Source organism: Microcaecilia unicolor, chromosome 1 (genome assembly GCF_901765095.1).
Source record: "Microcaecilia unicolor chromosome 1, aMicUni1.1, whole genome shotgun sequence".
Lineage (NCBI taxonomy): Eukaryota > Metazoa > Chordata > Amphibia > Gymnophiona > Siphonopidae > Microcaecilia > Microcaecilia unicolor.
This window is the reverse complement of record NC_044031.1, coordinates 111,541,784-111,566,654: the sequence shown is the minus strand read 5'-3', so window position 1 is coordinate 111,566,654 and position 24,871 is coordinate 111,541,784. Positions and strand designations below refer to the sequence as shown.

The window sequence follows — 24,871 nt, the reverse complement described above, 5'->3', positions numbered from 1 at the left end:
TAGGAGTCCAGTCCGGGTTCCAGACCTCACCCCCTGGCTCGTTGCCTGCAATGCCTTCTGGGACTTGTATTTCAAACTGACACTGCCTTAACCCACGGAAGCTACACAGCTATACTCTTCTTGGTTAAGCTATCAGCCACAACACAAGAGATTCAATAGACCCCTGATGCAGGCCTTGGTGCCGAAATACGGCCATGTCGAGTCGTTTTTTAGCTGTTGATATTAAAGACTTCCTATCCTGGATGTGACTTTATCACAACATGCACTATTAGATCCAACAGAAATCATGTAGAAGGGTAGCAAGGTTAATTTATAGCAAGGAACACTTATTATGGGGCTCATTTTCAAAGGGAAAACAATAAAGAGGAGGAAAAGGGAAGGGAGAGGGAAATGGGACTTGATATACCGCCTTTCTGAGGTTTTTGCAACTACATTCAAAGCGGTTTACATATATTCAGGTACTTAGTTTGTACCTGAAAACCCTCACATACCACAAAAGCAATGGACAAAAAAGTGAGGACAACTCAAAGAGGATAGGAAGTCTTTAATATCAACAGCTAAAAAACGACTCGACATGGCCATATTTCGGCACCAAGGCCTGCATCAGGGGTCTATTGAATCTCTTGTGTTGTGGCTGATAGCTTAACCAAGAAGAGTATAGCTGTGTAGCTTCCGTGGATTGAAAGAATTCTGTGCTACAGAACGCTGTGACATCAAAGCAGACAAGTTTTGCCGCCATGACATTCTGCAGCACAGAATTCTTTCAATCCACGGAAGCTATACAGCTATACTCTTCTTGGTTAGGCTATCAGCCACAACACAAGAGATTCAAGAGACCCCTGATGCAGGCCTTGGTGGCAAAATACGGCCGTGTCAAGTCGTTTTTTTAGCTATTGATATTAAAGACTTCCTGATATCCTCTTTGAGTTGTCCTCACTTTTTTGTCCATTGCTCATTTTCAGAGCACTTACTTACAAAGTTACCTATGGGCTCATTTTCGAAAGAGAAAAATGTCTGAAAAGTGGCATAAATCAGCATTAGGATGTTTTGCTTGCCAAAATGTTTAAATTGCTATTTTCAAAACGTATTTTGCAGACGTTTATCTGTGCGTTTTGCCTACAGTGCATCCAAATCACAAGGAGGTGTGTCGGGGGCAGGATTAGGGCATTCCTAACATTTACCCATTTTTCTGACATAATGGAACAAAACCAAAATATCCAGGACTACAACTAAGATGTTTTGAGCTAGATCTGTTTTAAGCCACAAAAAAGTGCCCTAAATGACCAGATGACCACTGAGAGGAGTAAAGGAATGACACCTCCCTTACTCCCTCAGTGGTCACTGACCCTCTCCCTCTCCCCGAAGATGTGAAAGAAACAGTATATACCAGCCTCTATGACAGCTTCAGATGTTATGGCCAGTCCTATTAGAGCAGCAAGCAGGTCCCTGGAGTAACCTAGTGGTGGCTGCAGTGCAGTGTGGAGAAGGGGGGACCCATAGGCGGTCGGTGGCCCAACTGTTTGGGGAGGCTAAAGGGGGCGGGGTTAGGGGTGGAGCCAGGGGTGGAGCTTAAATCCATAATTGTCTGATAACACACAGAAAAAAGCTTTAAAATATATTTACATTAGGTAGGGGCCCCGAAGGCTAACTTGCCTAGGCTCTACTAGACGCCTAATCCTGCCCAGCTCCTAAGCTTACATCAGACAGAAAGCTCCCTACTCTCACCCGTTAATCGCACATACATTTTTGTGCTTTATTAAAAATCCAGGTTAAGATCGGTAGGAACAGCTCCCAGTCACAGGGTTAAAACTAGCCGCTTTTCTAAAACCTTTCCTGCAGCAACCAGTGAGCCGAGCTCCACTTTCCACAAACATCAAGTGAAGTCCTCCTCCCTGCGTCGATAGACGGAGCTTCAAAGACCGGATTGACGCCTGGCATTGGCTCCTTCTCCTCCTGGGCTGGCGCTCGAGGCGCTGGAAGTTGGAACTGGCAGCATGGGCGGGTTGTCCTAACGCTGCTTACCAATCTCTAACTGCATGGCCTACAGCTATTGGAAAGGCGGGCGGCAGCAGGAGCCGGCTGAGTTTGAGCTCTTCTTCCGGGAGCCCCCCTTCTCGCTCTTCTTTGGGTTGCACGAGTGCTTCAGGTGTTCTCCCTCCGACATCAGCGATTCACATAGCCAGCCTTAATCTGCCTGCGTCGGAGCCTCTCCCTCAGACGCGTCCCACCTCTGCGTAAGACAGGAAGTTGCATTAGAGGAGGCGGGATGCGTCTGAGGGAGAGGCTCCGACGCAGGCAGATTAAGGCTGGCTATGTGAATCGCTGACGTCGGAGGGAGAACGCCTCAGGCCGGAGTGACGACATGGATGGGTGAGAGCGGGGGAGGTGCAAGACTCGCTTGGGCAGGGGGGAGACCGGTCACTGCAGCATCTCTTCTAAAGATCTGTTTACCTAGCTACGCCTCTAAGTCCACGATTGGGCTGGGGAGGCTTAGCCTCCCCAAGCCTCTTATACGGGGCGCCTATGGGGGGACCCAGGTGGAAAGTGTAAGCTCCCCCCCAAATCCACCCAAGACTTACTGTACCCACCAATAGGTGACACCTGCAGCCATAAGGGTTATTGTAATGGTCTACAGTTGGGTATAGTAGGTTTTGGAGGGTTCACCATGCAATATAAGGGGTAAGGGTGAAATGTGTACCTGGGAGCTTTTATGTGAAGCCCACTGCAGTGTCCCCTAGGGTGCCCCACTGCTCTGCTAGGATGTCTATGTGGCCAGTCTATTAAGAATACTGGCCACCCTCCATACATCCCAATGTCTTGATTTTGTGCGTTTTTCACTCTGACTCTTTTTTTTTTCTCATAAAATGGACTAAAAAGATAACACATGTAGCACAAAAACATCTAACAGGTGGCCATTTTTGAAAATAAAAGGTAGACATTCTGCTCTTTCGAAAATCACTATATTCGCTATTCGGATTCTGGATGTTTTAAACAAAACATCCAGTCGGACTTAGACTATTGAAAATGCCCCTGCACGTAATTTTGGAAGTCTAAGTGCTTTGAAAATAGCCCTCTATATATGAAAACGGGGCAAATAAAGTCTGTAAGAAGATAGTTTAGGAATAATTTGAATATGGCATTTTACCAATTTTTAGGCGTGCTTCTCTCAAGGCATAATGTTTGTCGGGGAGAGTTCATCCATCTCTCTCTCTGGGTTTAAGCATAAATTTTTGCATTCCTGTAACGACATCAGTGCAATACATGTTCTGCTTTAATCCTAAGGCTAACTATCTGGAACCTTAGAGCTTGTCCTATCTGTCTCCAATTGTCAGCCTTGAAAGAAGAGATCAACATACTCAAGAATGAATTAGCTACAATTAAAGAAGCATCCAGGATTACTCATTTTCCAGCTAATTTACCATCACCACTGCCTCAGAGAATGAAACATCAGAGGAATAGATTGGTCACAGTAGGCTCTGGTAGACTAAGATCTGTGACACAGAAACACTCGCCCTCCCAAGCTTTGCCCCTGTCAAATTTTTTTGCAGTGTTGCATCATTATGATGGTGAAAAAAGAAGTACTGTGGAGCAATCGGAGGCAATGAAAGTAGCACAACCCAAGAACCATCCCCCAAATAATGACAGAATGGTGAAAAGCAGAAAACTCTTTCTGCTCGGAGACTCCATTATCAGGGGCATTAACTTAGGAACACAGTTCAGGAGTTCCAACCTAGTTAAATGTCTTCCAGGATCTTCAGCTACAAGATATACAGACCAAATACTGAAAGTGATCTGAGAAGAGAGCGAGGCTTCAAATGCTGATGATGTAATTCACCTGGGGACAAATGACCTGGCCAACAATAGCAAGTTTACAGTACAGAGAGCGTTCCAGAAGCTTGGGGAGGGACTGAAATCTTTGGTTTGGACTATGGCTTTTTCTGAAATAACTCCTACGGGGGGTGGGGGTGGGGGGAGAAGAAAGACTACGCAAAACAGAGGAATTCAATAAGTGGCTTGAGTCTTGGTGTAAAGAAGTAGGTTTTAAATGCATAGGAGCATGGGGTAATACGTGGAAAAATAACAGGCTGTACTGTAATGATGGGCTACATCTTTCTGTGATGGGAAAAAGGATCATTGGGGAGAAATTCAGACAATATGTTTTTAGACGTTTAAACTAGAGGGTGGGGTGAGAAAAGGAAACAAGTGATTTCGGAAAGTCACCCCCAGAATAAACATGATGGCAGAGGGAATGGTCATGAAAATATAGTAAACCACCTAAACTCACTAAGCACATGGAAAGCTTTGTGCACAAATGCTCATAGTCTAAGTAAAAAGGTTCAAGACTTGCAAGCCCTGATGTTTGAAGAAAACTTGGATATTGTTGCTATTACGGAGTCTGGTTCAACGAGTCCCATAAATGGGATGTGACCGTACCGGGCTATAATCTTTTTAGGAAAGATAGAGAGGGCCAAAGAAGTGGAGGCGTGGCTCTGTATGTGAGAGACAATATCAGAGCGGTTGAAATGCGGGGAACCTGGGGAAAAGAAGAGGCTTTATGGATCGTCCTGGAAAGAGAAGATGGAACCTGTATCTACAAGGGGGTTATCTACAGACCTCCTGCTCAAACGGAGAAGTTAGACAAAGATCTGATAGAAGATATTCAAAAGATTGGTATGAAAGGGGAGGTGCTACTGTTGGGAGATTTCACTTTGTCTGACGTGGATTGGAACGCCCCGTGTGCGGAATTGGAAAGAAGTAGGGAGATTGTGGATGCCTGTCAAAGTGCTTTGCTCAGACAAATAGTGACGTAACCCACGAGGGAAGGGTCGATGCTGGATCTAGTGCTCACGAATGGGGGTAGTGTTTCCAATATCCGGGTGGGTGCCCACCTATATAAGAGTGATCATCACATCATATGATTTGATATAAGGGCGAAGGCGAAGTGCGGACACACAAAATTGAAAGTACTGGATTTCAGACGTACTGATTTTGATAAAATGGGGGAATACTTGAAGAAGGAGCTGTTGGCATGGGAAGGCGCAGGAGGTGTGGAAAAACAGTGGTCCAAGCTAAAGGCTGCTCTAAATATGGCGACTGATCTTTTTGTGAGGAAAGTAAACAAAAACAAGAGAAGCAGGAAGCCTATATGGTTCTCCAAACAAGTAGCTGAAAAAATAAGAGCAAAAGAGGCTTTGTTCAAGAAATACAAAAGAATGCAACGAGAGGATCACGGAAAAGATTATCGGATTAAACTCAAAGAAGCGAAGAGGGAAATACGGCTAGCGAAAGCATGAGCAGAAGAAAAAATGGCTAAAGATGTAAAGAGAAGAGGTGACAAGACCTTTTTCAGATATATTGGAGAAAGGAGAAGAGAGAGGAATGGAATTGCGAGACAGATAATGAGAATGGCTATGTGGAGAGTGGTGAAGATAACGCGAACGTGCTAAACAATTATTTCTCTTCGGTATTCATGGAGGAAAATCCTCCAGCTTGGACCACTGTTTTTCCACATCTCTTGCGCCTTCCCACGCCAACAGCTCCTTCTTCAGGTATCCCCCCATTTTATCAAAATCAGTATGTGCTGATTTTCGTCCACAGAAGGTGCTGTGGAGGACTTGCAGCCCTTCTGCATATCCTCACAGCTGTATCCGGGGTGACTCCCAGGTCCACCCCGATCTTCCCAGGGCCCTCGCTCCAGGTGCCCAGGGTTTCCAGGTGCTTTTTGGCTAGGATCAGGCGACCGTCAAGGGGAGGAATGCTGGCTTCGGCCTAACCCCTGGTAAGCCTTTCCTCGGCCAAGAGGTGCCCAACTCTACCACCGGCTGCCTTTCAGGTGCTGTGGAGGACTTGTAGCTCAACTGCATGTCCTTTGCAGCCTTCTCCGGGGTGGCTCCCGGGTCCACTCTGATCCACTCAGGGCCTCTGCTCTAGGTGCCGGGGCATTTTCTCTTTACATTTATTTTTCTCCCAGTTACTACTTATGGCTCCAGTACACTTTTTCTTCTTGGTACTGTCCCTTCCTAATCTGTTGCTCCATCTGAAACCACTGTACACTGCAGGAACACATTGTCCACCCTCTGTATTCATCATCTCTTTTTTCCTCTTCCTTTTTCTCAGCTCTCAATCTTCAACATTTCCTTCCTTCCATTCATTCATCTCCTTTCTATCTGAGCAGTGGCATTCCTAGGCTGCCTGACACCCGGGGCGGATTGCTGATGCGCCCCCCCCCGGGTGCAGCGCAGCCCCCCCCCCCCCCACCGGTGAAATTACACCCTCCCCCCCGGGTGCATTTTTATCTGCTGGGGGGGTGCCGCGCACCTGTTGGCCGAGTCCGCTCGTTCCCTCCCTGCTGCTCCCTCTGCCCCGGAACAGGAAGTAACCTGTTCCGTGCAGAGGGAGCAGCAGGGAGGGAACGAGCGGACTCAGCCAACAGGTGCGGCACCCCCCAGCGGCATGCACCCGGGGTGGACCGCCCCCCCTTGGTACGCCAATGTATCTGAGTACATCTCGCCTTCGTCGGTGTCGTCATACCTCTCCTACTCTTCTCCGTACTCTCTTGCTCCTTCTCCTGCTGTCCGCTGGGGACATTAATCCCAATCCTGGTCCTCCACATCAGCTCTCATCCTATTTGTGCAGGTCACACCGTGATATCTCCAATCTAATTTCTGTTCCTCTCCTCCCCCCTTCTTCCTTCCTTTCTCTTGCGCTCTGTGGAATGCCTGCTCTGTCTGTAACAAACTTTCCTACATCCATGACCTCTTTATCTCTCGTACTGTCCGTCTGCTTGACCTAACTGAAACTTGGCTTTACCCTGAAGACTCTGCTTCAGTCGCGGCCCTTGCCATGGAGGTTATCTTTTCTCCCATACTCCTTGTCTGGTTGGCCGCAGAGGTGGTGTCAGGCTACTACTTTCACCCTCTTGTAGATTTCATCCTCTTCTTCCACCTCAGTCTCACTGTTTTTCTTCCTTCGAAGTCCACTCCATCCATTTGCTCCTCTGCCTCTCCGAGTAGCAGTCATTTATAGACCCCCTGATAAGTCCCTTTCTTCTTTTCTCACTGACTTTGATTCCTGGCTTTCCTTCTTTTTTGAACCTTCATCTCCTTCCCTCATTCTTGGGGATTTTAACATTCATGCTAATGATCCCTCTGACTCTTATGCTTCTCAGTTTCTTGCTTTAACTTCCTCTTTCAATCTTCAACTGTGCTCCACTGCCCCCACTCACCAGAATGGCCACTGTCTTAATCTTATCCTCTTCTCAAACTGCTCACTCTCCAGTTTCTGTGGCTCAACTCTTCCCCTCTCTGACCATCATCTGATAACTTTCACACTTAAACACCCTCCTCCCCAGTCCTGTCCAATCTTAATCAATACATTTAGGAATCTTCAGGCTATTGACCCTTCTACTCTGTCCTCTAGTGTTTCAAATCTCTTCTCTACCACTATGTTATCCAAGTCTGTCAATGAGGCTGTCTCTTCCTATAATACTATTCTCTCCTCTGCTCTGGATACTCTCGCTCCTCCCATTCCCCGTTCTGTAAAATGTACCAAACCCCAGCCTTGGCTGACCTCTAGAATCCGCTACCTATGTTTCTGTGCCCACTCTGCCGAACGCCTTTGGCTGAAATCCCATGCCCATGCTGACTTCATACATTTCAAATTCTTGCTGACCTCCTTCCAGTCTGCTCTTTTATTTGCCAAACAGGCCTATTACATCCAGTTGACACATTCCCTTGGCTCAAACCCTCGACGTCTCTTTGCCACACTGAACTCTCTCCTCAAAGTGCCTTCACTTTACCCCTAGACTCTGGCTGAGTACTTTCATGATAAGGTTCACAAGATTAAACTTAAATTCTCAACCAGGTCACCTCCACCTCTCCTTCCCTTAGTCCATTCTCTCAACCCTCCAACCCTCCTTTTTTTCTTTTTCTGAAATCACTGAAGAGGAAACTACACATCTTATTTCCTCCTCGAAACTAACTACCTGTTCCTCTGATCCTATTCCCACCCATCTACTTAACACTATCTCTCCTACTGTCATCCCTTTTATCTGTCATATCCTCAATCTTTCACTTTCCACTGTGACTGTTCCTGATGCCTTCAAATATGCCGTAGTCACACCACTCCTTAAAAAATCTTCATTGGACCCTACCTGTCCTTCCAACTATCGCCCCATCTCCCTCCTCCTTTTCCTATCCAAGATATTTGAACGTGCTGTTCACCGCCGTTGCCTTGACTTTCTTTCATCTCAAGCTATTCATGATCCACTTCAGTCTGGCTTTCGCCCCCTTCATTCAACTGAAACAGTGCTTGCTAAAGTCTCCAATGATCTGTTCCTGGCCAGATCCAAAGGTCTCTATTCTATCCTCATTCTTCTCGATCTGTCTGCTGCTTTTGACACTGTTGATCACAGCCTACTCCTTGATACGCTGTCCTCACTTGGATTTCAGGGCTCTGTTCTTTCCTGATTTTCTTCTTATCTCTCCCAGTACCTTTAGTGTATACTCTAGTGGATCCTCCTCTACCTCTGTCCCACTGTCAGTTGGTGTACCTCAGGGATCTGTCCTGGGACCTCTTCTTTTCTCCATCTATACTTCTTTCCTTCGTACTCTGATCTCATCCCATAGTTTTCAGTATCATCTTTATGCTGATGACTTCCAGATCTACCTCTCCACACCAGAAATCTCAGCCGAAATCCAGGCCAAAGTATCAGCCTGCCTGTCTGACATTGCCATCTGAAACTAAACATGACCAAGACTGAGCTTCTTATCTTTCCCCCTAAACCAACCTCTCCTCCTCCCCTATTCTCTATTTCTGTGGATAGCAGTCTCATCCTTCCTGTCTCATCAGCTCGTAACCTTGGGGTCATCTTCGACTCCTCCCTCTCCCTCTCCTTCTCTGCACATATTGAGCAGACTGCTAAAACCGGTCGTTTCTTTTCACTACCGGAGTCATAGGAGCAGAGACGCCATGCTATAAGATATCGTGATTAGCCAAAAAGTTGCTTGGCCCCCTGAAGAAGCTTATTATACATAGCGAAACGGAGAGCCCCATAGGGCAAGATTAAAAGCTAAGTAACATTAAGTATTGTTTCTAACATTTGATATAGAAGAAAGAAAGATCACGATTGACTATCATTGATTATAATATCCATTACTTACTATATAGGAGCAGAGTTTTTTAAGACCGAGGATTACAACGGAGTCCAAAGAACGCTGGCGTTTGAGCACATTAAGCGCAGTAACGCCAAGCTAGGACTGATGAGGTCTTTTTCTCTGCTTTGAGTTTATTATAGATAAAAGAAGAAAAAAGAAAAATAATTTAAAAAAAAGGGATACCGTTTAATACTTTGATTAGAAATTCAAAAACATTCAGCTCATCATTGCTGTTTCTTTTTCTATAACATCACCAAAATTCACCCTTTCCTTTCTGAGCACACTACCAGATCCCTCATCCACACTCTTATCACCTCTCGCTTAGACTATTGCAACTTGCTTCTCACAGGTCTCCCACGGAAAACGGTAACGGAATTCAAACATGCGTGGGATAAACGTAAAGGAATCCTGTTCAGAAGGAAAGGATCCTCAGGAGCTTAACCGAGATTGGATAGCAGAGCCGGTAGTGGGAGGCGGGGCTGGAGGTTGGGAGGCGGGGATAGTGCGGGGCAGACTTATACGGTCTGTGCCAGAGCCAGTGGTGGGAGGCGGGACTGGAGGTTGGGAGGCAGCTGATCAACCCAAAAGGGAATCCCTGTTTCACTTCCGCTGTGTCAGGGGTTTCAATGTTACATCTGAGAGTGCAATCCTGTGTCCAGTCTGCTGTATCGAAAAACGGACTGGACACAGGATTGCACTCTCAGATGGAACATTGAAACCCCTGACACAGCGGAAGTGAAACAGGGATTCCCTTTTGGGTTGATAAGCTGGTGATTTTGAGGACAGCAGAACACTACAACGTTTGGACTAAAAGCTAAGTTGTTTATGGCTGGATCACCAGCATTGAATTGATATAAACTGCATTAGTAGAACTGAAAGCAATTGATTTGAACTGTATTCTGTGTTCTATAAGCTTATGTACACGTTTGTTACCCCACCAGTTGATGTGAGTTAGTTAGTTATTAATTTAGTCACACTAAGGGGTATCAAGTGGAGATTTCTTTGAGCCGGATGATGGTACGCCGGGCCCACGCCTTCTAGTCCAAAGTCTTGGGCTGGCTGGGTGGCGTTACTGAGGTTTTTTTTTCTCCACTGCTGAATGCGTAGTTTTGTGTGGCTGGCTGGGTGACAGCGGTAGTATTCAGCAGTCATGCATGCAGTGTGTGTGAAGTTGCGTTTGGAGTTTCAGTTAAAATTTAATGCCAAGAAGTGTAGAGTGATGCACTTGGAGTGCAGAAACCCGAAAGAGAGATACCGGATAGGAGGGGAGAGATTAGTAAGCTGGGGTGTTGGTGTCTGAGGATCTAAAGGTGAAGAAGCAATGCGACAAGGCGACGGCCGTGGCCAGAAGGATGTTAGGCTGCATAGAGAGGGGCATAATCAGCAGAAAAAAGGAGGTGTTGATGCCCCTCTACAAGTTGTTGTTGATGCCCCACTTGGAGTATTGTGTTCAGTTTTGAAGACCGTATCTTGCTAAATATGTAAAAATACTGGAAGTGGTGCAAAGAAAAGCTACAAAAATGGTATGGGATTTGCGTTGCAAAGCAAAACCGTACGATGAGAGACTTGCTGACCTGGACATGTATACCTTGGAGGAAAGGAGAAACGGGTAACATGATACAGATGTTCAAATATTTGAAAGGGCAGACTCGGGACTATTGTCAGGAAATATTTTTTCACAGAGAGGGTGGTGGATATGTGGAATGCCCTCCTGTGGGAGGTGGTGGAGATGAAAACGGTAATGGAATTCAAACATGCCTGGGATAAACAAAAATGAATCCTGTTTAGAAGGAATGGTTCCGCGGAATCTTAGCGGAGATTGGGTGGTGACGCCGGTAATTGGGAAACAAAACGGGAGCTGGGCAGACTTCTGCAGTCTATGTCCTGATTGTGACTAAATAGATAGGGATGGGCTTGAGTGTACATTTTGAGGGGCTTCGACGTTAGCTTCAGAACTTAGTACAAGAACAGTGCTGGGCAGACTTCTACGGTCTGTGCCCTGAGCAAAGCAAGGAAAAATCAAACTCTGGTATACATATAAAGTATCACATACCATGTAAAATGAGTTTATCTTGTTGGCCAGACTGGATGGACCGTACAGGTCTTTATCTGCTGTCATTTACTATGTTACTATGACAGTATCTCCCTCCCTCCACAGTATCTGCTGGCTTGGTCCGAAGGTGTGCTAGCACAGGATGCCCAGAGAGATGCAGCAACCCCAGTATCCTTCACACACACCTCCTTCACACACACCATTACTACCTCCATCCTTACAAGAGACACTTGGCATATTTCTTCCATTGTAGAGAGTTGTATGGAGACATAAACCTTATCCTGTACCTGCTAAGATCCACCTGTACTTTTTAAGATCAATTTTATTCCGCTCATTCCCACTTGCACTCCTGGGTACTCCCTTCAATACTCCACTCAAACTTTCTTCTGCCTTATTTCCTCCTAATGGCAACATCCTCCTGTTTCCTTCTAGGAAACTACTTCTGAGGGTTTTTTGGGTGGTATTCACTATTCAACCAATGAGTGTTCCAAGCCTGTTCGGTGTTCCGGCTACTTAATTCTGGTGCTCCAATAGCCTCTCTGTGCATTCCAAGCCTCTCTATGGAGTCACCAGATATTCTGACTGCACTTCAGCCTCACTCTGGAGTTGTCAGATGTTTTGACTACACTCACACAGGAAACCCAAAGCAACTTCTATTTTTGTGGGAATCCCGCAAACAAGTCAGATCTGCAGGTTTCCTATGATCCCCATTCCTGTGCAACTCTTTTCCATTGATTACTGCATCCAGAAAGGCATATGTTCGCAAATGGAAAAAGGGGAAACGTGCCATTGTACTTTGTTATAAATGTGTATTTTTTAATTGATACTTTACAGTTTTGTTTTTCTTATGTTACTATATTTTTTAATAAACATAAATCAAACTGCAGGTGTATAATTTGTTTCTTTTTACCCATTCACAAAAATATGCTACTTTCTTCTTTGTCTCTTAAAGGATCATTTGCTAACAGTATCCTGCTAGTAAATTAATTAATGTAATTTCCTCGCTCTATTTTAGATTATTGCAATTCACTCTTTTTAGAGCTCCCTAATAATCAACTTCATAGATTACAGTTTGTGCAAAACATTGCTATTAGTTTGCTCTTTGGTTGGAGGGAATTTGACCATGTCACTCCTCTCTTCCTTACTGAACATTGTCTTCCTGTAGCCTATAGGATCCCCTACAAGGTTCTGGTACTAAGTTATCACATTCAGTCTTCATGGTCTTCCTTTTATTCTTGGCTAGTCTTCTCATACCCTATATTCTTCAAAGGATGCGTTGCTTCTCACAAAATCCTCCGTTGGTGATACCCTTTTTATATTGGATCCACTTGTATACCATTAGACACTAGTTTTAGTGTCTCTGCTCCAACCCAAGTAAATAGACTTCCTGTTTTACCTCTGATTAGACTCTTCAATTAAAAAGCTTTAAGTTTATTTCTTTGCAGCTTTCCCGAATGCACTGAATAAATGATTCCTTGGTCCCTTGTCTCTCTCTACCACATTTGGCTGGACCTGCAATTGAATAATGAATAAGACTTTTTATCTTCCTTTTGTGACTTTTGTCAAGTATGCTTTCCTCTTGTAAAACATTGTTTTCTGACCTTCTCCTTTATTCCTTCAGATATAAACTGACATTGTTCCTTAATTGATCTGTACGTTTCCCTCATTATTGAAAAGTGTAAATAACTTAGGGGGTCTTTTACTAAGGTGCGCTAGTGTTTTTATCTCATGCTAAAAATCAGCTGGTGTTAAAATGTTGAGACACCTATAGGAATATATTGGATGTTTTGGCATTTAGCGCCAGCTGATTTTTAGCATGAGCTAAAAACGCTAGCGCACATATGGGCTCATTTTCGAAAGAGAACAATGTCTAAAAAGTGGCATAAAGCAGCATTTGGATGTTTTTCTCACAAGAATGTCCAAATCAGTATTTTCAAAACCTATTTTTCAGATGTTTTTCTATGCTGTTTGCAGTGCGTCCAATTCTCAAGGGGGTGTGTTAAGGGTGGGATTTGGGCATTCCTAAGACTTAGATGTTTTTCAGCACAATGGAACAAAACAAAACAAAACTAAAACTAAGATATTTTGAGCTAGACCTGTTTTTATAACGAATAAGACACAAAAAGGTGCCCTAAATGACCAGATGACCACTGGAGAGAATCAGGGATGAACCCCCCCCCAATACCCACCAGTGCTCAGTGACCCCCCCCTCCAAAAATGTGAACAAAAATATGACTTACCAGTCTCTGACACAGATGTTATAGTCAGGTCTAGTGTAGTGGTTGGTGTAGTGCGCTATGGAGTGGAGGACTTGGGTCCCTATCTCCCTCTACCTGTCACACTTGTGGTGGAAACTGTGACCCCTCCCAAAGTCACCAAAACCCTCCTGTATCCACATATAGGTGCCCCCTTCAGGGGGGGCAGTAGGTTTTGAGTGGGTTTTGGAGGGCTCAAGGGGACAAGATAAGGGAGCAAAGGTGAGATGTGTAATTGGGAACATTTTTATGAAGTGCACAGAAGTGTCCCATTGCTCTCCTGGGATGTCTGGGGGACCAGTCTGCTAAAAATGGTGGTTCCTCCTGCATCCCGATGGCTTGAATTTCTACGTTTTGCACTTCTTCTTTTTTTTTTTTTTTTGAAAATGGACCAAAAACCAAAACGTCCAAAGCACAAAACAGTATTTTCGAAAAAAAAAAAAAAAGATGTTTTTCATTTTTGAAAATGACCTTTCCTATTCAGATTTTGGACGTTTTGTGGAAAACGTCCAAAGTCAGACTTAGACATCATATCGAAAATGCCCCTCATAGTAAAAGACCCCTTAAACCTTTGCAATATAGGAGACATATCGAATAAAATTTAACTTGAACTTTTGTGAAATACTTATTTATGATATTTGTGTTTTGAATTTGAATAGCGTTTCTATAAAAAGGCGGCTGCTTTTGTGTTGAGAGCAGTATCCAAGCATTCTTCTCATCACGCCCAAGCTGTAGTTGACTGCGGTGCCCTGGATACACTGGTGATATGTCTGGAGGATTTTGACTCGGGAGTCAAGGAATCTGCAGCCTGGGCACTTGGGTATATAGCAAGACACAATGCAGGTAAGGAAATGTATAGGTATAATATTTTAAATTTCTGGAAAAAACAACTTTGGAGCTTTGATTTATGTGAGTGCTCGTACTATGGATAACAAAATCCTAGAGTTGGCTCAAGGGGTTGCTCTCTCAGAGTTGGCTCCATCTTGGGTCATTCTTGCAGTATGATGTTTATTTCTTTAGTTTCATTTTTTCTCTAGTTCTTTCATCTGCTTGTTTTATCTGTCTATAGCTAAATTTCATTCATCCTTGTCCCCCCTCCATCTTCAGCCTCTCATCTTTCACCTACTTACTAGTTTTCAATTCCTTCTCCGACTTCCCTACATAAGAATAACCATACTGGGTCGATATAGCCCGTATCTTGCTTCCAGCAGTGGCCAATTCAGGTCACAGACTCCCAAATAGTAGCAAGATTAATGCTGCTTTCCCTAGGGACAAGCAGTGGCTTTCCCCATGTCTATCTCAATAGCAGATTATGGACTTTTCCTCCAGGAGCTTGTCCAAACCTTTCTCAAACCCAGATACGCTAACCGCTGATACCACATTCTGTGGAAACAAGTTACAGAGTGTACTATTCGTTTTGTGAAAAAATATTTTCTGCCATTTGTTTTAAAAGTGTTTCCATGTAACTTCTGAGTGTCCCCTAGTCTTTGTACTTTTTGAAAGGGTACAAAATCGATTTATGTATACCTGTTCTACACCACTAAGTGTTTTGTAGACCTCTATCATATCCCCCCAGCCATCTCTTTTTTCCAAGCTTGAAGAGTCCTAGCCTCTTAAGCTTTCCTCATATGAGAGACATTCCATCCCCTTAATCATTTTGGTTACCTTCCTTTGAACCTTTTCTAATTCTGCTATAAATTAAGTTCTCCAAGGACAAGCAGGCTGCTTGTTCTCACATGTGGGTCGTCGTTGTCCATGGCGGCCCCAGGAATGGAGATTTTCTCTAGTAAAATCAAAAAAAGCTTTGCGACAGCCAGCAAAGCACGGGACGGACGCACTGTGCATGCGCGGCCATCTTCCCGCCTCAGTTTTTTCTTTTCCGCGGTGGAGAGTGGCTACTTGCGGTCTCTCTCCCTTAGGTCACAGGAAAAACTTAGGTGGCACAATTGAGCTGTTTGACTTTGCCGTCGCAATTTTTCCGCTGATGTCATCGAAGCCTTCCAGCGGCTTCAAGAAGTGTGCTCGGTGCCAGTGGTCGATCTCAGGCACTGACCCGCACTCCTGGTGCATCCAGTGCCTTGGGTCAGACCATCCCCAGACACTTTCAAGTTGTGTCTTAGCTTGAAAAAGCGGACACAGGCGTCAAGAAGAGCTCTTCGGGACCGCCTTTTCAGAGCTCAGACTGATTCCTCGACGTCTACATCGGCACTGGGGATGGCATCGACATCAGGAGCACAGGCAATGGCTGTCCGAACTTCCCCTGTAGCTGGAAGTAGTGAGCCATCGAGTGGGTCTCCACCTGTCTCGAAGGCTCCTGCTGTGCAGGCCCACCGGGACCGACCGATGTTGGACCCGACCCCGAGGAGACGTGTGGATTCCACTTCCTCTTCGTCTGTACTGAGGAGTACTGGTGACGTGCTTTGAGCGAAGGCGAAGAAGCATCGGCACTGGTCTCCCTCCAGACACAGTACCGGGAGCTCTGGGGCGTTGAGGGATTTGGCACCCGTAAAGCGCAGACGCCGGGAGGAGTGCTCACCCTCCATACAAGAGGTGTTGGTGCATCGGCCTTCAGACAGCCCGGTACCATCTCCCAGGCCTTCGCAGATTCTGACTTTGACTCCGGTACCGGCCCCACAGCCTTCCTCGACAGCGACTCTGGAGGAGAGCATTTGAGCCATTCTTCCAGGCCTCCTGGAAGGGCTGCTGCATCAGTCTGTTCTGGTACCGGGGGTGCTTGCGCCCTCGGTACCGTTGATGGAAGCGGCGGCTGGCTCTTTGCCTGTGGTGAGGTCCCCGACGCCGGTACTGCTTGTGGCATCAGCCTCGGTTGCCACCCAGGTTGACTCCCCATTGACGTCGATGGAGGGAGCTTCATCGCCGCCGGTATGGGAGTCGACGTCTCGACATCGCCATCGATGACATGGTTCCTTGGCATTAAGATGGGCCCGGTTTCGGAATGTAGTTCGTGAACTCTTGTCCGATACCGAGGAGGATGCCTCCTGGGATGAAGGGGAAGACCCCAGATATTTCTCTTCTGAGGAGTCTTGTGGTCTTCCTTCTGATCCCACTCCTTCACCTGAGAGGAAGCTTTCTCCACCGGAGAGTCTGTCCTTCACCTCCTTTGTCCGGGAAATGTCTGTGGGCATTCCCTTCCCTGTGGTAACTGAGGATGAGCCCAGGACTGAGGTGCTCAAGGTCCTGGACTATCCTTTGCCACCTAAGGAGTCATCCACTGCCCCTCTGCATAATGTCCTTAAAGAGACATTGTTGAGGAATTGGATGAAACCATTATCTAATCCCACCATCCCTAAGAAAGCGGAGTCCCAGTATTGGATCCATGGAGAACCTGAGTTGATGAGGTCGCAGTTACCTCATGACTCTGTGGTTGTGGATTCTGCTCTCAAGAGAGCCAGAAGTACTAGAGATTTCGCCCCCGGGGCGAGAGGCTAGGACTTTAGACTCTTTTGGGAGGAAGGCCTACCAGTCCTCTATGCTCGTGTCCAAAATTTAGTCCTACCAGCTCTACACGAGCATTCACATGCGGAACAATGTTAAGCAACTGGTGGACTTGGTGGATAAGCTCCCTCCGAAGCATGCCAGGCCTTTTCTGGAGGTGGTCAGGCAGCTGAAGGCATGTCGTAAATTCCTGTCCAGGGGTGCTTATGACACTTTTGATGTTGCATCCAGATCCGCTGCTCAAGGTATAGTGATGTGCAGACTGTCATGGAGTACTCCCTAAGCTTACAATAAGCGTAGGTACAATCCACCTTCCCGACAGCCTTCTCAGGCTCAGCCCAACGCGCTCGTTCGCGTCAACAGCGTGTGCCCAGACAGGCCCCTACAGCTCCCCAGCAAAAGCAAGGGATGGGCTTTTGACTGGCTCCAGCTGAGCATAGCCGCCATAAACGTACTTGTGCTGGACGATCTACCGGTCGGAAAGAGGTTAAAATGTTTTCACCAAAGGTGGCCTCTCATAACCTCTGACCGGTGGGTTCTTCAAGTAGTCAGGTTGGGGTACTCCCTCAATTTGATCTCCAGACCTCCAAATTGTCCACCGGGAGCTCAGTCTTTCAGCTTCCAGCACAGGCAGGTAGTTGCAGAGGAACTCTCCACCCTTCTCAGTGCCAATGCGGTCGAGCCCGTTCCACCAGGGCAAGAAGGGCTGGGGTTCTATTCCAGGTACTTCCTTGTGCAAAAGAAAACAGGGGGGATGCGTCCCATCCTAGACCTAAGGGCCCTGAACAAATATCTGGTCAGAGAAAAGTTCAGGATGGTTTCCCTGGGCACCCTTCTTCCCATGATTCAGAAAAATGATTTATTTATTTATTGCATTTGTATCCCACATTTTCCCACCTCTTTGCAGGCTCAATGCTATGCTCTCTGGACTTTAAAGGATGCTTACACTCAAATTCCGATATTTCCAGCTCACAGGAAGTATCTATGATTCCGTCTGGGAACACAGCACTTCCAGTATTGTGTGCTGCCCTTTGGGCTAGCCTCCGCGCCACGGGTATTTACAAAATGCCTGGCAGTGGTTGCAGCGCACGGGTGTTTACAAAATGCCTGGCAGTGGGTGCAGCGTCGCTACGCAGACTGGGAGTGTATGTGTTTCCTTATCTCGATGATTGGCTGGTGAAGAACACCTCAGAGGCAGGAGCTCTACAGTCCATGTAAATGACTATTCGCCTCTTGGAGCTACTAGGGTTTGTCATCAATTACCCAAAGTCCCACCTTCTTCCAGTTCAATAACTAGAATTCATAGGAGCTCTGCTGGACTCTGACAGCTCAGGCCTATCTTCCTGAGACGGGAGCAGACAACCTTCTGTCTCTCGTTTCCATGGCCAGGGCATCTCAGCAGATCACGGCTCAGCAGATGTTGAGACTTCTAGGACACATGGCCTCCCCAGTTCATGTGATGCCCATGGCATGGCACGCCTGCACATGAGATCTACTCAATGGACCCTAGCTTCCCAGTGGTATCAAGCTGCGGGGAATCTAGAGGATGTGATCCAGCTGTCCACCGATTTTCACAATTCCCTTCAGTGGTGGACAATTCGATCCAATCTGACCCTGGGACGTCCCTTCCAGATTCCTCAGCCTCAAAAAGTGCTGACCACGGATGCATCTCTCTTTGGGTGGGGAGCGCATGTAGATGGGCTCCACACTCAGGGAGCTTGGTCCCTCTAGGAGTCAGGTCTTCAGATCAATCTCCTGGAGCTGCGAGCAATCTGGAACGCTCTGAAGGATTTCAGAGATCGGCTGTCCAATCAAATTATTCAAATCAGACAGACAACCAGGTTGCCATGTATTACGTCAACAAGCAGAGGGGCACTGGATCTCGCCCCCTGTGTCGGGAGGCCGTCCAGATGTGGCTTTGGGCTTGCCATCATGGCATGTTTTTCCAGGCCACGTATCTGGCAGGCGTAAACAACAGTCTGGTAGACAGATTGAGCAGGATAATGCAACCTCACGAGTGGTCGCTCAACTGCAGAGTTGTTCACAAGATCTTCCGAGCGGGGGGCACCCCCTCGGTGGATCTTTTTGCCACTCAGCTCAATCACAAGGTCCCTCAGTTCTGTTCCAGACTTCAGGCCCACGACAGGCTAGCGTCAGATGCCTTTCTCCTTCATTGGGGAACAGGCCTTCTGAACGCATATCCTCCCATACCTCTGGTGGGGAAGACTTTGCTGAAACTCAAGCAAGACCGCGGAACCATGATTCTGATTGCGCCTTTTTGGCCACGTCAGATTTGGTTCCCTCTTCTTCTGGAGTTGTTCTCTGAAGAACCGTGGAGATTGAAGTGTTTTCCAACCCTCATTACTCAGAATAAGGGGGCGCTTCTGCATCCCGACCTCCAGTCTCTGGCTCTCATGGTCTGGATGTTGAGAGCGTAGACTTCGCTTTCTTGGGTCTCTCTGAGGGTGTCTCACGAGTCTTGCTTGCTTCTAGGAAAGACTCCACAAAGAAGTGTTACTCTTTTAAGTGGAGGAGGTTTGTGGTCTGGTGTGACAGCAAGGCCCTAGATCCTCGCTCTTGTCCTACACAGACCCTGCTTGAATACCTTCTACACTTGTCAGAGTCTGGTCTCAAGACCAACTCCGTAAGAGTTCATCTTAGTGCAATTAGTGCTTTCCATTATCGTGTAGAGGGTAAGCCTATTTTTGGACAGCCTTTAGTTGTTCGCTTCATGAGAGGTTTGCTTTTGTCAAAGCCCCCAGTCAAACCTCCACCAGTGTTATGGGATCTCAACGTCGTCCTCACCCAGCTGATGAAACCTCCTTTTGAGCCACTGGATTCCTGCCATCTGAAGTACTTGACCTGGAAGGTCATTTTCTTGGTGGCGGTTACTTCAGCTCGTAGAGTCAGTGAGCTCCAAGCCTTGGTAGCCCATACTCCTTATACTAAATTTCATCATAACAGAGTAGTCCTCCGTAAGCACCCTAAGTTCTTGCTGAAAGTGGTGTTGGAGTTCCATCTGAACCAGTCAGTTGTCTTGCCAACATTCTTTCCCCGTCCTCATACCCGCCCTGCTGAACGTCAGTTGCATACATTGGACTGCAAAAGAGCATTGGCGTTCTATGTGGAGCGGACAAGCCCCTTCAGACAGTCCGCCCAAATGTTTGTTTCTTTTGATCCCAACAGGAAGGGAGTCGCTGTTGGGAAACGCACCATTTCAAATTGGCTAGCAGATTGCATTTCCTTCACTTACGCCCAAGCTGGGCTGACTCTTGAGGGTTATGTCACGGCTCATAGAGCCATGGTAGCGTCAGTGGCTCACTTGAAGTCAGCCACTATTGAAGAGATTTGCAAGGCTGCGACGTGGTCATCTGTCCACACATTCACATCTTATTACTGCCTTCAGCAGGACTCCCGACGCGACAGTCGGTTCGGGCAGTCGGTGTTGCAGAATCTGTTTTGGGTCTGGAATCCAACTCCACCCTCCTAGGCCCATTTTTGTTCTGTTCCAGGCTGCACTCTCAGTTAGATGTTTACTTCATAGGTCAATCTCTGTTATGTCCTTGCCGTTGTGAGGCCCAATTGACCTTTCTTTGTTGTTTTGAGTGAGCCTGGTTGCAAGGGATACCCCATCAGTGAGAACAAGCAGCCTGCTTGTCCTCGGAGAAAGCGAAGATACTTACCTGTAGCAGGTATTCTCCGAGGACAGCAGGCTGATGTTCTCACCAACCCGCTCACCTCCCCTTTGGAGTTGTTGTTGTTGTTTATTTGCTTTTTGATATAACTGATCAGGGAATGGACGGGCGCGGGCGGGAAGATGGCCGCGCATGCGCAGTGCGTCTGTCCTGCACTCTGGAAGCTGTCACAAAGTTTGTTGATTTTTGCTGGAAAAAAATCTCCGTTCCTGGGCCGCCGTGGATGCCGACCCATCAATGAGAACAATCAGCCTGCTGTCCCCGGAGAATACCTGCTACAGGTAAGTATCTTCGCTATACAATATATGAAGGACAGTTCTATTAATTGATGCCTCAGTTTAGATGCTCTAATGCCATGTTCTTAGAACCAGTCTTATAATGTCATCTTGGTTCCAAGATTCCATTATAGAATTGTAGTGTAAGGTCAGCATTGGTGCATCCATGTGTAGGCACGCCTTCTTACACCATGTCGATTGCATAATTTGGAGTGCCTAGATGTGCCAAGTGATGTATGTGGTTTATAGTGTTCTACAAACTGAGCCCTGGATTCTATATAGCACGACTTACGTTTTCCGTGCAAATCCAGCCGTATTCTAGATTTGCGTGCATAACTTAGTTAACAAGCCAATTGGCGCCGATAATTGCTAATTAAGCAGTTATTGACACTAATTGGCATTAATTAGAATTTACCCACACAACTGTCTAAGTTGCATAGTTGAAAGGGGGGCATGGCCATGGGCAGATTGTGGGCGTTTCTAAAATCTGTGTGTGTTATAGAATACACCCGGTCCATGCCTAATTTAGGCATCGGCATTTACACCAAATTTTACTTGGCGTAATTGCTTGTGACTAAATTTAGTCACACTGACGGACGCTCAGCGTATTCTTTAAACCGCACGGAAATATAGGCGTATTCTACAAAGTACACCTAGGCGTATTTTGTTTCATTACCAAATTTTAGATGTCATATGTAGAGTCTAGTACTAAATGCCTAACTGGGAGATATGCCCATGAGCCACCCATATGTATGCCCCCCCCCTTGCAGTTAAGCACTGTGGCACTTAAGCGCTATTTTCTAGAATAGTTCATAGTGCACATGGGCACTGAACTGTTAATTTTGTGGTGCCTTTAAAGTGTGTAAGTGCTTTTATATCTAAGTGCTAGTTTATAGACTTGCCCCTAGAGAGTCCTCCAGATGTTTATCAAGTTAAAATCTTCCAGCCTGATGTTGTCTTAAAATCTAATAAAACTATGTTAGAAAATATTATTTATAAATCATAGCTAATCTGCCTCCCCTATGATTTGTTTTGGATAAATGTAAAATCTTATATTCAGGAGGGCATAAGTCTAGCAAAGGAGGATCATCATTTAAAGGAATCCAATATAAAAGTTCTCATATCAAAAACAAAAAGTCTTATTGCAGACAGATCTAGCATGTTCCATGGAAAACATCCTGGTCTAGAGATAAATCCAAGGTAAAAATGTAAATGTAATCTAGGGATAGCCCTGATCGTGACTGGACAGAAAATGGCAAGGACAAGTTACCCTTCTCCTCGAATCCAAAGTTCCCCTACATTCAGCAATTCCTTATTCCACCCCCCCCCCCCCAACAACTCTCAGCGATACTTCTATTGCCTCCCATTCTATAATGGGCAAGCAAACCTCCGCGAGTCAACTTTTAATGTAAATCCATTACTCCCTAGATCCAACACCCCAAATCCCAACCCTGCTATCCTTTCCTCTACAGTAATTCCCTCCTGCAAAACCACAAAGATATCTCCCTTCTATTCCGCCACCCCACCATTCAACCTCTCATGTCCCCACCACTCTCACCCCCATCACACACATAGTATAATGCTCACCCCCATCACACACACGTGGAGGGGCATAATCGAATGCGAACGCCTATCTCCATGGACGTCTACATCCGAAAACAGGTACGTGAAGAGGCGGGACAGACTGTGTTTTCGAAAAAATGGATGTTTTTCAGCTGGGCGTTTTTTTTTAGCGATAATGGAAACTAAAAACGCCCAGCTCAAAAACGTCCTAATCCGAGCCATTTGGTCATGGGAGGGGCCAGGATTCGTAGTACACTGGCCCCCCTTATATGCCAGGACACCAACTGAGCACCCTAGAGGTCAGTGCGGTGGACTTCAGAAAAAGCTCCCACATGCATAGCTCCCTTGCCACGGGTGCTGAGCACCCAACCCCCTCCCCCAAAACCCACTACCCACAAATGTACAACACTACCATAGCTCTTAGGGGTGAAGGGGGCACCTACATGTGGGTACAGTGGGTTTTGGAGACCTCCCATTTACCAGCACAAGTGTTACAGGTAGGGGGGGGGGTGGGCCTGGGTCCCCCTGGCTGAAGTGCACTGCGGTACCCACTAAAAGTGCTCCAGGGACCTGTATACACGCAGGCCTCTAGGACTTGTTGCTTCTATATAACATTGGCACACCAGTTGACACCTGAAGACTAATATCTCGGAAAATGTCCTTTATTGGAATAAGCACGCTTAGAGGCATATTTTCAAAGCACTTAGCCTTCCAAAGTTCCATAGAAGCCTGTGGAACTTTGGAAGGCTAAGTGCTTTGAAAATATGCCTCCTACTCACAGTTAACTGCAGATCAGAGGTTGTGCCCCACTGGCAACGAGTCTCCCTGGTACTGAGATGAGCAGTAGGTCAGAGCTGGCACAATGGTGTAAAATGCCCTCTTTCAGCCACATTCAAGGTAAGAACTAAGTTCTGTAACGTGGCTAACACGTGAAAGGGATCTAAAATTGGTTTACAAAAATGGCCACTACTACCTCATGGACTACCGGAAACAAAACAGGGCACACTCTGACCCAGTAAGCAGGGGGAAAAGCACCATGGGAGTAGAGCCTACCAACTACCAACATCGTGAGCATTTGCCACAAGCTAGTGGAATCACGGAGCCCAATACCCTACACCCACCACAATGCATTGCTGATGTGACTCTGCAGTGCGCATAACAGAAAAGGTGTCACACTCACCCGAGAGCCACATCAGAACCAGGGAAAGGCTGTCACAGGATAGAACCCATTCTGCTGTCATGGAGGTGGGTACGGCATTTGAGGCTGGCATAGAGGCTGGAAAAAAAGTTTTAAAGTGGGTTTTTTTTGGTGGGAGGGGGTTAGTGATCACTGGGGGAGTCCGGGGAGGTCATCCCCGATTCCCTCCAGTGGTCATCTGGTCAGTTGGGGCACTTTTTTGGGACTTGTTCGTGAAAAAAAAGTGTCCAAAAAAAGTGACCCCAAATCGCGGTAAAAACGCCTTTTTTTTTGATTATCAGCTAAAGAAGCCCATCTCTCCTCGGCCGATAACGACGCCCCAGTTCCGCCTTCACCACGCCTCCGACACGCCCCCGTCAACTTTACCCGTTTCCGCGACGGATTGCAGTTGGAAACGCCCAAAATCGGCTTTCGATTATACCGATTTGGGCGCCCACGGGAGAAAGACGCCCATCTCCCAATTTGGGTCGCAATATAGGCGTTTTTCTCTTTCGATTATAAGCAGGATAGTATAATACTCACCCCCATCACATACACAGTATAATATTTCCTTCTCCTTTCAATCAGCATACTGTCCAACTATCACTTTCAGGCTCATTATCGAAAGAGAAGGACGCCCATCTTTCGACACAAATCGGAAGATGGGCTTCCTTCTCACAGGGTTGCCCAAATCGGTATAATCGAAAGCCGATTTTGGATATCCCCAACTGCTTTCCCGTCGCAGGGATGACAAAGTTTCCGGGGGCGTGTCGGAGGCGTAGTGAAGGCAGGACTTGGGCGTGTCTAACACATGGATGTCCTCGACCATAATGGAAAAAAAGGGGGCGTCTCTGACGAGCACTTGGACGACTCTACCTGGTCCTGTTTTTTCTTACGACCAAGGCACAAAAAGGTGCTCGAACTGACCAGATGACCACCGGAGAGAATCGGGGATGACCTCCCCTTACTCCCCCAGTGGTCACTAACCCCCTCCCACCCTCAAAAAAAATCTTTAAAAATATTTTGTGCTAGCCTCAAATGTCATACTCAGGTCCATCACAGCAGTATGCAGGTCCCTGGAGCAGTTTTAGTGGGTGGAGTGCACTTCAGGCAGGTGGACCCAGGCCCATCCCCCCCACCTGTTACACTAGTGGTGATAAATGTGAGCCCTCCAAAACCCACCAGAAACCCACTGTACCCACATGTAGGTGCCCCCCTTCAACCATAGGGGCTATGGTAGTG

At 46.6% G+C, this 24,871-nt stretch overlaps 1 protein-coding gene across 1 annotated transcript in view; it reads left to right on the top strand.

The window, feature by feature from the left end:
* SPAG6 (sperm associated antigen 6) overlaps positions 1-24,871 on the top strand; it is a 449,242-nt gene that overhangs the window by 47,318 nt on the left and 377,053 nt on the right. The window contains exon 4 of the mRNA XM_030199370.1: positions 14,123-14,306. Coding sequence (XP_030055230.1) covers positions 14,123-14,306 — 184 coding nt within the window. The remainder of the gene's footprint in view (positions 1-14,122; positions 14,307-24,871) is intronic.